The sequence below is a fragment of the Leucopleurus acutus genome (genome assembly GCF_964270905.1).
Source record: "Leucopleurus acutus genome assembly, chromosome: 18".
In the NCBI taxonomy this organism is placed as follows: domain Eukaryota; kingdom Metazoa; phylum Chordata; class Mammalia; order Artiodactyla; family Delphinidae; genus Leucopleurus; species Leucopleurus acutus.
Genome location: NC_139160.1, coordinates 1,425,195 through 1,444,052, shown reverse-complemented (window position 1 = coordinate 1,444,052; position 18,858 = coordinate 1,425,195). Strand labels below are relative to the sequence as shown.

The 18,858-nt window shown below is 43.9% G+C and overlaps 1 protein-coding gene across 1 annotated transcript in view; it reads left to right on the top strand.

Moving 5' to 3' along the window:
* Nucleotides 1–10,004, top strand: part of MICU2 (mitochondrial calcium uptake 2) — a gene marked incomplete at its 5' end in the record, with an annotated part of 85,653 nt that extends 75,649 nt beyond the window's left edge. The window contains 5 exons of the mRNA XM_082859726.1: nt 596–693; nt 5,207–5,378; nt 7,134–7,242; nt 7,661–7,818; nt 9,382–10,004. Coding sequence (XP_082715852.1) covers nt 596–693; nt 5,207–5,378; nt 7,134–7,242; nt 7,661–7,818; nt 9,382–9,486 — 642 coding nt within the window. The 3' untranslated portion in view covers nt 9,487–10,004. The remainder of the gene's footprint in view (nt 1–595; nt 694–5,206; nt 5,379–7,133; nt 7,243–7,660; nt 7,819–9,381) is intronic.
* Between the last annotated feature and the right edge of the window lie 8,854 nt (nt 10,005–18,858).

The following is an 18,858-nucleotide window of genomic DNA, read 5'->3' as shown; positions in this document are numbered from 1 at the left end:
TCTTTTTCAGATTATTTGGTTTAAGTTTGTACCCCCACTTGTTGTTTAGTTGCTGCTGATAATCTTTTTAGCAGCTCTGTTTTGTTATTATTTTTGTTTATTTTATTGGAGATTTGAAGGAGGAAGAGTCTATGAATCTGCTTCTCTCGCAGCCTTGAATGGAATCCTCAGCCGGTAACTTTATAACTAGGAAAAGCTAGTGCTTCATTTCTAGCATTCAGCAAAAGGTCCAAGACTTCCCTGCTTTAATTCTCTCAGTCCTGCTTTACTAGAAAATGCCTAAGGGTCACATTTGAAAATAACTCATCTCACTATTCTAAGCTCTCTTTTTGGCCTGATCCAAAATGTCGTTCACTGCTGAAGTCCACCTTGGATCCTTTGAGCGTTTTAGCCCTGTTGTTTCCCTCCTGCTTGAGCCATGATATAGAATAGTGTCATGCAGAGTAACAGACAGAATGGCGACATCTGTTCTCGCCCTCTTGTTGTTGTTACAAGAATCTTTTGTGGGTATTGTCCTAAGAATTCCAGGCTACAGGATCCATTTTTTGTTCTTGGTTATATAATTACTTGAAATTATTGTATCATTTTTTTACAGGAACCGACAGTGAAAGAACCTGAAATTAACACAACCCTTCAGATACGTTTCTTTGGAAAAAGAGGAGAAAGAAAACTTCACTATAAAGAATTTCGAAGGTAAATGCAAATATTTATATTCATTTAGAGAAATTTTATAGGTAAGAGGTAAAGAAACAACTGAATACATTTATTTATGTCCCAGAACTGCCGGCCATAAAACCAGATACAGTATCTCTGAGAGCAAAACCTGTGAAATGTAAACTAAAGTTACTATGCTCAAAAATACCTCTAACCTATTATGAAAAGTAGTATTCATTTTACAGACTACAATAATTAGTAACTTACTGTTTGCAGCTAGACGAGAGAGATGCCCCTCGTATCAGTTAGTTCTTAATTCACAACAAACCAGCCCAACTTAAAACAGTGACCATTCGTTATTGCCATGAGTCTTTGGGTCAGCTGGGTGCTTCTCCAGCGGGGGCCAGAATCGGGCCTTCTAGACTGGACGGGCCCCTGCTGTTGCCGTCTGCTGATGGTTGGCAGGAGCTGGGGCCGGCTCTGCTGAGACGGCACAGCTGGGACAGCCCAGCTCTGTTCCCGCCGTCCCCGCCCCCAGCCCAGGGGTCGGCAGCCCTTCTTTGTAAAGGGCCAGGCAGTGAGGACGGTCTCTGTCCTGGCTGCGCAGCTCAGCCGTCACAGCGTGAAAGCAGCTGTGGACAGCACAGGCCTCTTGATGCGTTGGTACGTGGTGGGCGTGTCTGTGGTCCAGTCCAGCTTGCGGACCTCGCTGCACTCACGTCTTCACCTGCAGGGAGGGAATCGCACTTACAGTCTGTGGCATCGTAAGCACCGCAGTGTCGTGTCCTGTTCACCTCCTCCCCGGCAAGCACCACTCCATGCGGAACCAGACCCTGTGCTCGCGGGCCTCCCCACTAACCAGAGTCTTAGAACAAATACCAGGAAGCAGCTCAGAATGGTGGAAAAGCACCGATTTGGGAGGAAGGAGACGCCTCTTGTCAACTCAGTGCAGCTAACTGAAGACTGACGGAGTGTATTCCACGTGCTGCTATGTGCCGGGCTGTGCCTCAGACGCAGGGCTGGTCCCTCCTGGGAACCATCTAGTAAACGTGCAGAGAACATTTAAACGCATTCGGTCAGTGCTGTCACAGGTGGATAGGGTTTGGGGCAGCGCAGAAGATCACTTCTGGAGTGGGTGATCAGGAAGCTTTCTGGGGGAAATAGCCCTACGCCGATCTTGACAGGTGAGCAGGAATTAGCCAGGGAGAAATGGTCGGGGAGGGAGGGACGGAGAACAGCACGAGGAAGGACATGCGGGAGAACATATGGCTTGTCCAGGAATCAGAGAGGGCAGGCATGGTAGAGAAATAAACAAGCATGAGGGGTGGGCAGAGGGGAAGGTGGAGGCCCGGGAGGCGTACGCTTCCTGTGTGAGGGCTCACGCACCAGAAGGTCCAGCTTGAGTTACGCCGTAAGGGAGGCCCCGCAGGCGTCCCGCGCTTGGTGCCTGGTCAGATGGGCATCACTCTGGCAAGATGGTGGGCAACGACAAGGGGGATCCGATGCGACACGAGCCCGCTGGGCTACTGCAGATGAGGAGTGAGAGGAGCCCTGAACCAGTGGGGTGGCGATAAAGACTTTGGACTGGGAGTTTTCAAGACACATTTAGGAGATAAAATTGTAGGGCTTAGTGATTGTTTAAAGTTGCTTCTAACTTTAACTTTCCTTAAAGGGAATAATTTCATTTAGAATTCTTACTTTAAACTTTTTCTTAAAGTTTCTGTAATTAATGGGCCCTGTGAAATTTGTAATACCATTACGCAATTAAAAAAAAAGATCCAATTAACAAAGAATCCAATTAACAAAAAATGCAGTTTTTCAGGGACTTGGCTCTTAGATGGAGGAGGCCGCCCCTGAAATTAACGTTACAGGTGCACTGGGCTAGAATTCGGTAATCATAACATGTCTTTAACATTTTGCGTAAGTCGTAAAGTAACAGAAAATAGCTTCCATATATTATATTATATTATGTATATATAATATAATATAAAATTATATATATAATTTTTAACCGGTCACCATTATAGTGGCCAAATTACTCATTGAAATTGCACAAGAAGTTCTTTCAGTATGTGTTATGTGGAGCTTATAGTTTTGTTTTTATGGGAGTATAACGTATAATCCTTCCTTATAAAAAGATGTTTGCTTCTCTCTTCTGACCTTTGTCTTAGCATCCTCTTTACAGCTTGTCTGATAAAGGATATTGTTTTATAAAGTACAGCTTATAAGTCTCAAGGAAAGGCAGGGAAGGTGACACAGAGTTAGCATTGTGGTAGCTAATTATGGTATTTACCTAGAGATACTAGTTTTCTCATTTAGAGAAACAATATTATACTTTGAATAAAAACACATATTTATGATTTAGACAAACCTGGGTTCCAGTGCGGAACTTGACAGTTTGCTAAGTGTGATTTGATTTGACAAGCGATTAGACCTGAGTGTCGGGTCTGTTCCTTCACCAGTGAGATGGTGATGATGAGACCCACTCAGTGAGGCTGTTCACAAGCTTATATGTGATGCAGGTATAACTATTATAATAGATCATGTAGCTAGAAATTGGAGAGGTGAAATTCAGACACAGGTTTGTCTTAAGTTTCGAGCAGTCACAGAGTTTCTGAAAGAGGTGGTCCTGCAGTTGCTGGCTAGGTGGTTGGGGGCACTGGGTGGGCTTTCAAGGAAGTAGTCCCCCCAGGTGACCAGAGGGACAGATGGACTTAGTAGATGCCATCAGGTGTCAAGAGAAACTTACCAGTGACTGAGGGAACATGTGGATAAATTGGTGGCTTGTTTGGGTTTTTTTTTTTTTTTTACTTATACAACTAGTCAGATTCTCCAGCTGAAATACCACTTAGCCATTTCAGTAAAAGCTAAAGTATAATTTAAGTTCTATCTCCTGGAATTTTGGTGTCTATTCATTGTTATGAAATCAACAGGTAATTTAATTGTGAAAATTCAGTTCTTTATCAGCATATATATAGTTCAGGGGGAAAAATACTGAAGCTCAGACTCCGCAGGCAGCTGGCGATGGTGTTTACCTGCTCTGTGCCAGTGCCTGTTTGTCTTCTTTGTTTTTCCTGTCTCTTCCTCCCTGTCGTCTTACTTTACTGGGGACTTGTCTTCTGCATTTCTTTTTCTCTTCCTCTAAACTCAACGGTTAGCCCTAAAACTAGTGACCAGAAATAACCCCTGTGTTTATTTCCTGTGTGGTATGTTTGACCTCATTTTTTATTCCAATAAATAGTTAAAGCTTAAAATAACTTTGTGACTGAAGATAGGGAAGTGGTTGGAAAGGGAAGAAAATTGGTCTCAAGTTTTCTCATCAGGAAAAATTAGGAAGATATTGATGCAGATGTGCTTTCTAGGACTGGGATTTTTTTTTTATTCTGAAATACCAGTGATTAGTTGAGGATGTTCTAAATTCATGAAGAGCTTTTATAAATTCAGAGATGTCTGTAAGCAGTGCTGTGCTGGTAAATATATTCCGCGATCAGCTCTCGGGAAGAATGGCCTTGATTGGTAAACTTGCAAATTAGTAGTAAATACTCTACAAGACACTGTGGCCTAAAAAACCCAGATAAGCAAAACAGACTTCTCCCGTTGTTTCCAATTATGACACTGTCTTCCAATTAAGACACTAATTTATAAACTATTTAATTTGTTCAGGATGCATTTGGTGGTCTTTTATACTGTAAATTCTTCAATTCAGATATTTATGGCCAGTATCGTGTCCCAGACTTTCATGTCTTGACAAGACGTATAATTTGAGACAAGATTTTATCATTAAGCATATTTAATGTTCTTCAGAAGTAGTATAATTAGTTAAGATGAAAGAGCTTAAACCAGACAGTGGATAGTTTAACAACAATTAAGTTTATAATGTTTCAGCCTCAGGTAGAGCCCAAAGAAAAAGAAAAAGGAAAGGAACAGTTAGTAATGTTTTTATACCGTATTTTCTACTTCCCTTATCACTGTACACTCATTTGCAAGTAAAACACCCTTTTAACAGTCCTTGTAAGAATCAGTTGATGCCATCACAGCACCCAGTACAGTAAAACTCAGTAAAACGGAGGACAAAGCGTATCACTAAAAGAATTAGTTGATCAGCCCAAACTTGAAATGTTTCAAATTTTAGATAAAATTCTGCTTTGACCCAAAGACACACAGCATTGATAAATAAATTCATGTATCCAGTACATTCAGAAAATGTTGTAGGAAACCAACTCTTACCTATCACATAGGTAGAAGCCTGAAATCAAACTTCCCCGTCATACTTTTAAGGTCTGCGGAATAAATGCAGGCTCTAAAGCAAGTAAATTTTTAACAGTGACAGTTCTTCTCCCATTGAACGAGAATATATTTTGCTCCCCATGTATATTTCTGTTAAATTGTGACATGACATGTAGTACAGATCTTTTAACACGTGGAAGGGACGTAAGGGGATCTGCAACGTATTGAAACTCATAGAGGTGCTGCTTAAGGTGCCTGCAGTCCATTTATAGCACTAAGGCGAAGCCATGAGTTACTGACATCCATCTCATATTTTAACATTTAGATTTATGGAAAACTTGCAGACGGAGGTCCAAGAAATGGAGTTCCTTCAGTTCTCTAAAGGTCTGAGTTTCATGAGAAAAGAAGACTTCGCAGAATGGCTCCTTTTATTCACCAACACTGAAAATAAAGACGTTTATTGGAAAAATGTGAGAGAGAAGCTGTCCGCAGGAGAGGTTGGTGTGCCTTTTTATTACGCTCATGATGAAAATGAAACAGTAAGTTAGACGTGTTTATATAATTCAATAAAGTAACTTCCAAATTAATGAAGACTAACCTACTGTCTATTATATAATTGTGTGATGCATGAAATGAAGATTGTTAATAATGGTTAATGGACAGTGGTAAGATTTTGAGTAATTTTTTACTTTATTGTTCCAAAAAACTTTTTTTTCAAATGGGCAGGTGGTTTTTTGGGGGTTTTTTTGTTTTTTAAGTTCCCTCATTATGTGCCCCACTACCCCAAATTAAAACCCAGACCTCAGGACTTCCCTGGTGGCACAGTGGTTAAGAATCTGCCTGCCAGTGCAGGGCACATGGGTTCGAGCCCTGGTCTGGGAAGATCTCACATGCCGTGGAGTAACTAAGCCTGTGCACCACAACTACTGAGCCTGCGCTCTAGAGCCCGCGAGCTACAACTACTGAGCCCGCGTGCCACAGCTACTGAAGCCCGCGTGCCTAGAGTCTGCACTCCGCAACAAGAGAAGCCACCGCAGTGAGAAGCCCGCGCACTGCAATGAAGAGTAGCCCCCACTCACCACAACTAGCGAAAGCCCGCGTGCAGCGAGGAAGACCCAACACAGCCAAAAATAAATAAATGAATAATTTTTTTTTTTTAAACCCAGACCTCATTTTACCTCTTAGTGGGCATGTGTTTTTATATAATTTTTTTAAATCTATCTCTGTAATGAGGAAAAAGGTAATAAAATATAATGAAGATCTCATTTATAATTGCAATAGAGATATATAACAATTAGAAATAAATTTAACAAGAAATATATAGAAAAAACTTTAAAGCCTTGATGGATAGAAAACAAATCTAACTGTAGAGACACCCCCTGGTATTGACTAGAATGTCTTACTATTATAAACATAGCAGTTGTCCCTTAAATCAGTCTGTAAATGTAATGTTGTACAGTCTGAACAGCCTAGGTTTGCTGCACTTTCACGTTAGCCCTGGAAGCCCAAGGCTGACACGGGAGAGCTTCCTTCTCAGTCATGCTGCACATCCCTTGTGGGCTGGTGGGAGACCCTGCCCACGCAGTTGCTGGGGGACCCACACTCTCCGAGGCTCCGCCCCTTTGGAGCTCCCCCATCTGCTAGAAACGCCAGCCTCAGAGGCAGGAAAAGAAAGGAGTGAGTCACATTCCAGCAATTAAATTTTTTTTTTTTTTTTTTTTTGCGGTACGCAGGCCTCTCACTGTTGTGGCCTCTCCCGTTGCGGAGCACAGGCTCCAGACGCGCAGGCTCAGTGGCCATGGCTCACGGGCCCAGCCGCTCCGCGGCATGTGGGATCTCCCTGGACCGGGGCACGAACCCGTGTCCCCTGCATCGGCAGGTGGACTCTCAACCACTGCGCCACCAGGGAAGCCCTACGTAGGACCTTTGAGGAGATACAGCGGGGCCGTAACACACGCCCACAGCCCCACGCTCACAGCCCCGGGGCCCCCAGCCATGCACTCACGCTCACACAGTGCTCAGTCTGCACGGGCACACCCAGGGGCCCTGCACGTAACCTCTTGGGGTTCCTCCTAATCTCTAGAATCTATAGTTCTATTGTTATTCTGCATCTCAGATTTTTCAATAGACTTGCTTAGAAAGATGTAAGTGCACAGGCTTTATGACAGAAAAGAGGACTCACAGTTGTATTCATAAAATCATTTAATGTGTTTACAAGATTGTAATAAAAACTCACTTTGTTATTTTATTAGAGCATTAGTTTGGATGAGTTCAAGTCATTTTGTCATTTTGCGACCCACTTGGAAGACTTCGCTATTGCCATGCAGATGTTCAGTTTAGCTCATCGCCCTGTCAGACTAGGTAAGTTATATGAATCACTTAATTTGTATCATCTGTAAACAGTATCACTCTGTTCTTCACCTGGTTGATACCAATCAAGGGACCACTTACCAGAAAAAACAGTTGATTGGCCTTTCAATGAATTCAGTGTGGTTATTCCAGATTTACAACAGTTTATTAACAATTACTTTTTTGCTTTTACTTTACCTTTCCCCTGAGAAGTAGAAGAAAATATTTAAATATCTGTGTTCAAAACACTGATTACATTAAAATAGCGTGCTGACATTTCTCAGCCAAGTTTATTATTTGAACACATTTTTGTTCTTGTTTTACTTCCCAAGTGATAAATATATAGAGTTGTTTTTACTTCTCAAATAATAAACATTTAGACTTAGACTATTTTACATTGTTGATGAGTTTTTATATTTTCTCCTTTTAGCGGAGTTTAAGAGAGCTGTGAAGGTAGCAACAGGACAAGAACTCTCCGACAATATCTTGGACACCGTCTTCAAGATCTTTGATTTGGATGGTGATGAGTGTCTCAGTCATGAAGAGTTTCTTGGGGTGTTAAAAAACAGGATGCATCGAGGTTTATGGGTAACAGATTTTGAGTTTTTAAATAGTTACATGTTCAAATGTAGTTAAATGAATGGAAGTAAACCTAGAATTTGAGCAAATGTACAGTCTTAAATGGAGTTTTCATCATTTTTAAAGAGATCATAAGCTATAGTTACAAAACTGAAGTATCTCCTACAGATGGGATCCACCGTTTTTCTTTGCTTTTTTTTAAAATAGTCTGAATCAGGAAGCGCTACTCAGAAGTCCTAGCCTAGAATTTTGCTTTGGGCTTTGTAGTTAGACACCTAGACTCAAACCCCAGCCCTATCACATACTAACTGCCAAATCTTGCAAAGACACTTAATTTTTCTGAGCCTCAGATTCCTCATCTGTAACAGTGAGAAACAGAATCTACCAGAAAGAATTATTATGAGAGTTGAGCGTAAAATATTTAATGTAGTGGCTGAGACACTTGAAGTAGATGTTAGCTCTTATCATTGTTCACTCAGATTCACATAGTGGTCTATAACTGAGGGACAAATCAAACTCAAAATTTTGTTTAGATTTGAATCTGCTAGAGACACTCATGAAAGCCATCCGCAGGCCGAAAACAAGGTTCCAGGAGACGATAAGTAGGTAATGAGTGCAGAAGAAAGGCAGGAGAGAGAACAGGAGAGAGACTGCGGTGGGTTCATGTAAACAGAGCTGTTCAATTACAACTTAGAAGAGCACATTCGTTTTCCTGCTGCAAACATTATTTACGGAAAATGAACAAATAATGATTTCCACTAGCTTGTGCTTATCCAGCACCGCATAGTTAACGATCACATTCCTGGAAATTAAACCAGCCTTTCCAGTTAACAGTTTAACATATCCAGCAGCCTCTTTGCCATTTCTCAAAAACATATTAAAGAGAAGAGCTTCAAATCAGTGATAGGAAAAGGACATAAATATAATCTGAAATCGACTTTTGCTTCCACTTGGTGGATTTCCAGCCATGCTGTGCATGTGACCACCAGGAGCCAGATGGTGTCTAACCTTTGCTTCTCCTTTAACTGAGAGAAATCACAGCCACACAGTACTTGTGGGAATTACAGTACATTATATCCACCATATCATTGGCTTGGCCGGAGAGTTCATTCGTGTTTCCCCAGACGAACTCTTTGGCCAACCCACTGTTTCTTCCTAAGGCTTCTCATCAAGTATATTGTGACTTACGGTTTCCTTCTTTTTAATTTTAGCCAAGGGTAGGTCAAAGTTTTAGGCTTATAATTTTTGTTCCACATAGCTAACTGAAGTTCACCAGAAAACCAAAAACATTATGAAATAATTACATTTTAAAACCAACATATGAAAGAAAGCCACATGAAGTCTTTGTTTCCTTGTTGGGGAGGAGCCTCTATTCTCTCGGCACCCTGGGATACTCGCACTCACATTCACTTCTCATCCTTTACCTTTAGTTTACAGTCTGCTGCAGTCACCTTCACAGCACCATCACCTCCAGTCCTTTCTGGAGGAATGTGGGACTGTGCAGTGACAAGCACGTGTGAACCGGGTTTAACTCGCAGACTGTGACCCTTCGTTTTCATTTTTGGTTAACAGGTGCCGCAACAGCTCAGTATACAAGAATACTGGAAATGTGTGAAAAAAGAAAGCATTAAAGGAGTGAAAGAAGTCTGGAAACAAGCAGGAAGAGGTCCTTTATAGAAAAACATAATGTGGGAATTACGTTGCTCCAAGTATCGGAACTAGGGATTTCTTAAAGTACTAGATGGTTATCTTCTTAAGTCTTCATTGATTTCCTTTGTAATATAAAGATGCCTTGTATTTGCTTTCTGATTCAATAATTTCTCAGTAAGATTTCATTACAGAACTTCGTAAAAAGAAAGTATTCTTTTACAAAAACAGACAGTGGACTCTGTCCAAAGCCTAGGACTGAAGTAACACTTTGATAAGATGGAAAACCTGGTCATTCACTGGTGTCAACACAGCAGCACAGCACGTTCTCTGGAGCAGTCAACAGGCGCACAGGAAGAGTCACTGACGTGAGGCCAGGATCAATTCTGCAGTCCTGATGCTCCTAGTAGGGCAAATTAAGTTAAAACATTTCAGGCTTTCTTATCTGTACCTTACATCTCATAGACTTCTTGTACATTTTATTTCAGTGAGCTGTATATTAGTTGTCTTTAAAGTAATATGTAAATTTCAGTATTCTGGAATGTTCTGGAAACAGAATAAAGTATTTATAAAGATAAAAAATTACTGAGGTGCATTTTGTTTTATATGTACTGTTTAAAACTACATTTTGGGGGACTTCCCTGGTGGCACAGTGCTTAAGAATCCGCCTGCCAATGCAGGAGACACGGGTTTGACCCCTGGTCCGGGAAGATCCCACATGCCACGGAGCAGCTAAGCCCCTGTGCCACAACTTGTGAGCCTGCGCTCTAGAGCCCGTGAGCCACAACTTTTGAGCCCGCGTGCCACAACTACTGAAGCCCAAGTGCCTAGATCCCGTGCTCCGCAACAAGAGAAGCCACCGCAATGATAAGCCCATGCACCGCACCAAAGATCCATTGCGGCCAAAAATAAATAAAACAAATAAATTTTTTTTAAAAAGTGTGATCGGGAGAACCTTGATCACATGATAAGGGTCTCTTGGGATATAGTGGTTTATGGGTGAATGTTTAAAATTGTACTAGAATTTAATTGGCATTAAATATAAATATTTTAAATATGGCAAATAAAAATTATTTTTTAATATGCTTCTCAAGAATAGTGCAAATATTTAAAACATGTTCCACTCTCTGGATAAACAGCTGATTCCAAGACAGGTGCAGGCAAACCTTGGAAATATTATGCTAAGTAAAATAAGCCAGACACAAAAGGACTAGTATTGTATGATTCCACTTATGTAGGTCCCTAGAATAGGCAACTTCATAGAGACAGAAAGTGGACTAGAGGTTGCCAGGGGCTGGGAAGGACAGGGGATGGGGGATTGCTGCTTAATGGTTACAGAATTTGGGTTTAAGGTGATGGAAAATTATGGAAATGCATAATGGTGATGTTTGCACATTTAATTAATGCCACTAAATTGTGCACTTAAAATGGTTAAAAGGGCAATTTTTTGTGTATATACATATATATCCTTTTTAACGTAATTTTTAAAAATCAGTATTGTAATACACCAATAGACGCTGAATTGTTTATGTGGGTAAACTATATGGTATGTGAATTATATCTTAAAGAAGCTTTTTTTTTTTTTAATTTATCTTTGGCTGCGTTGGGCCTTCATTGCTGCGCGTGGGCTTTCTTTAGTTGCGGCGAGCGGGGGCTACTCTTCATGGCAGTGCATGGGCTTCTCATTGCAGTGGCTTCTCTTGTTGCGGAGCACAGGCCCTAGAGCACGGGCTCTAGAGTGCAGGCTCAGTAGTTGTGGCTTGTGGGCTCAGTAGTTGTGGCGCACGGGCTCTAGAGCGCAGGCTCACAAGTTGTGGCGCACGAGCTTAGTTGCTCCATGGCCTGTGGGATCTTCCCGGACCAGGGCTCGAACCCATGTCCCCTGCATTGGCAGGTGGATTCTTAACCACTGCACCACCAGGGAAGCCCCTTAAAGAAGCTATTTTTAAAAAACAATGTATGATATGGACAAGGTTAACCAGTGGTGAATAGTTGAGAAAAAGTATTTGGAAATGTCAGAAGCCAAGAAGGGATTCGTATCTACATCTTGGTTCTCCACCAAGTGAGACCTAATATCCTTTCCCCACCACCACGATTTTTTTTTTTAATTTCTTTTTCTAATGCCCTTATACTATCCTGAAATGAAATTTATACGTAACATAACCTTACATATTTTTAATAACATAAAGCACTAACCTATATTTTTTAATTTATAATAAAATAGCATATAATCAATATGCACATGTTCAGACACTACTATACTAAAGGACCCACCGGGGCCCGCACCACCGTTTGCTCTGTGCGTCACTTCCATCCTCTCTGGCTGCGCCAGGCCCAGCGCAGGACCAGGGAAGTGCTGCTTGGCTGCCGCCGGGGCCAGGGTCCACCCCTGGCCACTCATGTGTGCCCCGAAGGGTGGCGTCTGTACGGAACGCGCGCAGCTTCCTTGACCCCCAGGGCTGGAGGGGGCAGAGAAGGAGGCTTATCAAAAGGGGGTTGCTGCTCCCAGAGGGCGGCGAGGGTGGGTGCTTCCTCCCCACGTGGAGAGTCTAACGGCCGAGGCCAGTTTGGGGGTCTCCGGGGGCCCGCAGGTCTATGACTCAGCGCCAGCGATCAGGGGCGATTTCAAGAAGTCGGCTGCCCCCTGAGGACTTGCTCCGAGAATTCTCCATATGTAACCCTTTGTCACCAGTCTATCTGAAAGTGTTCCCTAAATTAACAGCTATGGAAAAGACTCTCATTTGATTTGTATGTTTTAGCTTCTCCTCCTCTTACTGGGGCACGTTTTAGACTTTCGGTGAGACGTGGCGAAGCAGAGAGGAGCCGGCCAGGCCCTGTAGCCCCGGGTCCTTTCTCTTTTCTAAGCCTCCGAGTGTCCCGTACCCCGCCACCCCTCACCTCCGCCCGGGTGGTGATGAACAGGAGGAAGAAGGGAGAAAAGGCGGCACCTGCCCTGCAGTACGGGCGCCTGAACCTCCTCTCAGTGACCCGTGAGGCCTTTCTCCAGACGCCGCCCTGTCTGCCGACCTTGTTCCGAAGGAAAGCACAAGGTGAGCAGCTGAGCCGACCTCCAGTCAGCCCGGGACAGAGGCTGGAGCTCAGCGGAGGATTCCTGACCTCTGGAGGGCTGTTCAACTCCACGGTCGCCCCGCTCTCCTCCTAAGCGGCAGGTATTTCCCTCTAAATTGTAACGGTTACGTGGATTTTTAAAGAAATTTCCCCGATCTTCCCCGGGGAGGTACGAAGCAAACAGCAAAATCAGAGTCTGATGCTAAGAAGGAAACAGAGAAGTAGATAAAGGCAGCACAGGGCAGACGAGGAGCTAAGGTGTGTTTAAGGGAAACGGCACGTCCTCAAAAGCTGGGGGCAAACTGACACCAATAGCATCCCAGTGCCGTAGAATAAATGAGACAGAAAGATGAGATTCAGGGAGAAAATGAGGAGAACCCTGCCCGTCCGGTGACGTAGCCCGGCAGCTCCTTTAAAATAAAAGAACTGCAACACAAATGTTCCACAAGATGGCACTCTTGCTTTTCCAAAATAGTTTATCTTCCTTGAGCACCAAGCGTGACCTTTAACAGAAAAACCAAGCAAATACCCAGAAAATTACAGAGTATTTCAAAAACGACTTATTGAAGGAGCCCCGTAGGAGACTTTGGCCGGACGAGCCTTTAAATATCCACCAGCTCGTAGAGAAATGAACACAGGGCACTACCATGGTGCCCATTCACATGAAATTTGTGTTTGCTTATGTTCAGTGAGGAAGGAAATTAAGCTCCGGAATCTCTGGGTGGCGCACTGTGTTTGGGGTAGGTTATTTCTTCAGCAGCGTTAGTATCAAATCTCTATTGAACCTGCTCTATCCAGTGCACTCTGCGAGGCGCTAGTCTTCCCTGTATGGAAGCTTTCTTTCCAAGAGGATGAAACGGGAGAAAGTATTTTCCTTCTAACATTTATAACACCTGGATTTACATAATATTTAGACATTCAATCTTGGGAGCAAATAGTATTAATTAATAACTCCTTTATGGTTTACAGCATGTCATACAAGCTCTCCCCAGTGACAAAATGTTACAATCCAAAGTGAATTGAAGGAATTTTCATTGCAGCATCATTTCAATTAATACAAATTTAATTTGTATTCATTTGAACTAGCTTGAACGTCCAGCACCATGAAAGTGATAAATAAATTGTGCTAGAGTTGTACAGTGGAATTCCAGGCAGTGGTTAACGTGATGAACGCAACAGATTAAGTTCCGTGATTTTGCTAGTTGCTGAGCTGTTGTCTCTGTTCCCAGCCCTCCCTCCCATACACAGTCAGCCTTGTGATGCTGGGTTGGGCCGCGCTTCCATCTGCTGCTGCCCTGCCAACGTCCCCAGAGCCCCAGCCGGCACCCTAGCAGCCCTTGGTACCAGTCTCCCGCTGTTCCGGTTGCTGTGAACGTACTGGCACTCCCAGAACCAGATCGCTGTGTTCTCCCGGACAACCAGCACCATTGGCAGGCTTCCCTCACTAAGCAGCCCGGGGCCGTTCCTTCAAGCTTCTGGATCCTAACACACTGCCCCTCTTCTCTTTGTGCCCCAGCCTCAGGGGTGGGGGCTCTTCCTGCAGGTGCTTCCTCTGTGGGACCTCAGTCCCCTTTGCTCTTTGCTTCTGTAACACCCGTTTAACCACGTCCTTGTAAATTTTCTCTGTCGAAATACTTAATGTGAATCCTAACTGATAAAATGACCATACGTCAGGAACTATAGATACACAAGATAGCTAGGTAGACGAGCATACGTATATTCATACTAGTATATATACACACAGTAGATGTACAGGTTCATGTATACATACAAGTACGTATATACATATTTTTACATATACTACATATATACCTGTATATACATACATTGTATATAAAATTTCATCTAACCCTCCCACTGTGAGATTGATGCTATTATCCCTGATAGAAGAAACTGAATCTCAGGGAACTTAGATAAATCCCACGATATTATATAGCTAACAAGTGAGGAAGCTGGGGCTTGAATCCAAATGTCACTGACACCACAACCCATCTTTTCTCCACTATGCCCAAGTCACTTTATCCTTACTAGCGTTCCACATCATGGTTCCATCCCTAGGCTGGTCCACAAATGTCTCTTCACCTCATGATATAAATAAGCTTTAACACTATTCTAATAATACTAAGAACATCATCACCGTATACAAGACTGCTTCTGTGATCAGAGTTATGGGGAGTTTGAGAAAACTGTGGGGAAAGCATGGACACCCCTAATTCCAGGTTATGTCAATTAATATGATTCAGTGCCTCTTCTGTGCCCGACTGTGTGCTGGGCTCACCATGGAAGCAAAACAGACCTCTACCCTCTTTCAGAAAGCTCACAGTCTGGGGAAACTACCTTTAATTAAATAATCATACATAGGAGAAGTACCTGAGTGTATCATACAGGGGTTTAACATAGAGAGGCTGAATGACTACAGGGCAGTTCCAAATACTGACACCCCCTCACACACACACACACCTACACACGCACAGACACACACTCAAGAGCTTGGCCTGTGCCCCTCTCCTGTCTGGAATGGCGTGTCCACTCTGCCTTTGTTTGCCAGAAACTTACCAGTTCTCAATCCAGAACAATCATAGAGAGATAACAGCAATGCAGACAGTAGAGCTGCGTAATGTTTCTTAAAAACCTGCTCTTTTCTGGTAGGGAGTCGATGTTCCCTGAGGCAGCAGCCACACCCAGGCTTTCCCTGTAGCCTAAATGCAGTCAGTAACATGTGCCTGGACCGATCAGTGAACCAGTGGCCCGGAAGCTTTCTGGGGACAGATTCCAGATGAGCAAACACAGATCTAACCAAACCAGAAACTCTTGCAGTCATCAGGGTCAGGAATCTATTTGTCATCCCACCGTGACAGCTGAGTCTCTGGACACACTTTCTGGCAGCATTTCATTAGTCAACAAACAGATCATTAGTCAACTACACAGCAAAGAAAAAGAAAAAGGCCTGGTGTGGCCAATGGCCACCAAATTAGTGGGAGAAACTTCGCAGAGAAGCAGGATATTTGCATAGCCTCAAAGTACCTCCCCCAAAATTGAACAGATGGCCACAAAGTCCTTGACATTCCTCCCTGCAGGAGGTAGAATTTAATTCCTTTCCCTTTGAATGTGGCTGGACTTGACGACTGTTTTCTAATGCAGAATGCAGGGAAAGGGAAATTGTGACTTTACAGTGGACACAGTACCTGAAGCACGTGATGAAGTCTAATGTCAACAGTAGGCTTGTCAACATCACATCCACCTGCCATGATGAGAAAGGCACACATCTCTGTGCTTTTCTTCCCCAAATCCACAACCGCAGTCTAGTCATGGGAAAACATCAGACAAACCCAGATTGAAGGACATTCTGAAAAATACCTGACCAGTACTTTTTGAAAGTGTTTTTCCATGCAAAGCAAGGAAGACAGACTGGAGGAGACTAAGAAGATGTGGCGACTAAATGCAAAGTGGGATTCTGGGGCAGAAAAGGATATTCGTGGGAAAACTGGTAAAAATCAGCCTGTAGTTTAAAGTGTTGTATCCATGTTAATTTCTTAGTTTTGATAAATACATCATGGTTTTATAAGATGTTAGCATTAGGGAGGCTGAGTGAAGGCTATATAGGAACTCTACTATCTTAAAAACTCTTCTGCTAACTTAAAATTGTTTCAAAATAAAAAGATTAAAAAAGAAAAGGGCGGAAAAGGCACCATAAACTGGAACCCATCTCTGCTGATGGATGGAGCGTTTCTGATGTTTAAGGGATGGGTAGTGGAAATGTTACTTTTACATTCAGTAAAGTCAAGGTCTGGGGAAAGTTGGTCCTGTGAGATTGGGACCAATTCCTTAGCAGCCAGGCAAGGACAGGGATTAAGGGAAGGCTCCCCTGAGCCAGAGATGGGCCAGGTCTGACGGAGGGGTGGGAGATGCCAGGGGGAGGGGAAGGGCCAGTTCTTTACATTTTCTGCAGAGCAATCCCTTATCAGATATATGATTTGCAAATGTTTCTCCCATTCCATTGGCTGCCTTTTCACTTTGCCTTTGCTCTTAAGTGATCATTTCTCTGGCTATAAAATTTAGGGATATTAATTACTTTCTCTCAGCACTGAAAATACCACTTTGTTGTCTTCTGGCATCTGTTATCGCTGAGAGGGAAGTCAGCTGCCAGTGTAGTTAGTGTTCCTTTGGTTACCAAAGGAAATTTGATTTCTATCTCTGGAATCTGAAAAATCCTAAAGATTTTTCTCTTTATTCTAAATGTTTGTAGTTTCACTACTCTGTGTCTAGGTTTTAAGGACTTATGTCTTTCTTCAGTTCTGGAATATTCTCATACTTAATCTTTTCAAAACTCATTTCTTTGACATTCCTCTCATCCTCTTCTGGAACGCTTATCATAAATGTATGTTTAAGTCTGCCGGTATATCTTCCATGCTTTTCATATTTAAAAATTATTCTGTGTTGTGTTCTGGATGAATTAGAACCATCTTCCAACTTGCTAAATCCCTCTTCTCCAGTGTCCAGATTAGAATCTGTCTATTCAGAGTTTTTAATTTGACAATATTTTAATATTCTGAAGATTTCTAAATGGTTACTTTTAAAATCCACCTGTTCTTTTCCCAATTTTTATTATTTTGTTTCAAAAATTTTTGTTCTTTTCAGATGGAAATTATTTTTTCACTTACCCCTTTGGGCATGCCATATACTGTTTCTATTATTTTATTTTATTTACTTTCTGGCCACACCACACACCCAGGCCACGGCAGTAAAAGTGCTGGATCCTAATCACTAGACCACTAGGGAACTCGTGCCATATACTGTTTTTAAAAGCCTTTGTAAGACTGCTTCATAAAATTATTTTCAGTGAATTCAAGTTCTTTTTTTTTTTTTGGCCACACCACGCGGCATGTGGGATCTTAGTTCCCCGACCAGCCCTCCTGCATCGGAAGTGCAGAGCCTTAACCGCTGGACCACCAGGGAAGTCCCAAATTCAAGTTCTTATTGTTAATTATTATTTATTTATTTTTTTGCGTTCTCTCTTAGTATTAGATTTGTGTGTGTGTTTTGGAATTGTAGTTTAATTCTAAATTTATGAGTTTCTGGGGTTTTTTCTTCTTCACTCTCCATATTTATAGCTACATGGCTTCTGTAAACTGTGTCTAATGGTTTCACAGCTACCTCTAGTTGCCCTTATTCTTCCCCAGCCCTCAGCTCGGAACGGGAACTTAAAATGGCATTTTGGAGTTCCTGGGTGGCGGTGACAGTGGGGACTCTGCAGATGCAGTCCTCAGGGCAGCTGCACACTTCCGGGACGGAGAGCTGCCCTATGTCCTCCAGGCTCTGTTGAACGCCACGGTCCTGAAGGAAGAAGCTGTCCCACAAGGCCCTTTACATGAACTAGAACACCTGGCTTAGGGCCTGGCAAACAGGCGTTGTCCATCTGCTTTCGTCACGAAAGAGAAGAACGCGGTACGGGGAGGTGAACGTCCACGCCCTGGGCAGGGATGAGTGCCTGCCCTTCCTGTGCTCCCTCCGCGGCAAGGTCCATCCCAGAGGCCAAGGTCACGGACTCACTCAACAGGGTCATCTGTCTCCCTTGAATCTGCAAGCAGCGAAACTTGAAGGTTCTTTAATGACTACAGGCGTTAATGACTACAGCCGTTGTTTAGATTCGCCAGGTATAAACAAATCCTGGAAATTTCAGTAGTTTTTGCCGGGCACGGAGAGGGTTGTTACCCGTTCACAACTCAACCTTAAATTTGGGTTTCAAATCAAACTGACACACTACACGGCTTCCATCCTAAATCACACGCACCTACGATTTCCATCTCCGAAAACGGAGGGCTTCCGCCCGAAACACAAGCAAATTATTTGAAAGGGCGGGGGTCCCAAAGGAGACGCACATGGGGCCCCTGAGGCCACAGCTCGGGTGGGCGCGGTCGCCCCGCGGGGAGCCTCCCCCCGGGAGCCTCAGTCAGCCAGAGCCGCGCCACGCCCTCGCCGGCCGCCAGGAGGCGCTGCGCACTGCGCCTGCACGCTCCCTCCGCTCACTTCCGCCGCCCGCTACCCCGCCCCTTCCGCCGCCCGCCCAGCAGGCCACGCCCATTCATGCCCCGCCCCCACGGCACGGAGACCCCCGCCCCCGGCGGCGGTGGAAGCGGACGCAATGCGGCGGGGGCGGGGCCCGGCGCGGGCGCGACGCGGGTCGGGGAGGGGACGGGGCGGACGCGGGGGCGGGGCGCCGAGCCGCGGGGAGTGCCCGAGTAGACGCTGCTGCTGCTGTTGCCGCCGCCGCCGCCGTCGCCGCCGCCGGGGGTCTGGCGTGCCCCGCCACCCCGGGGAGCTGGGTGCCGAGGC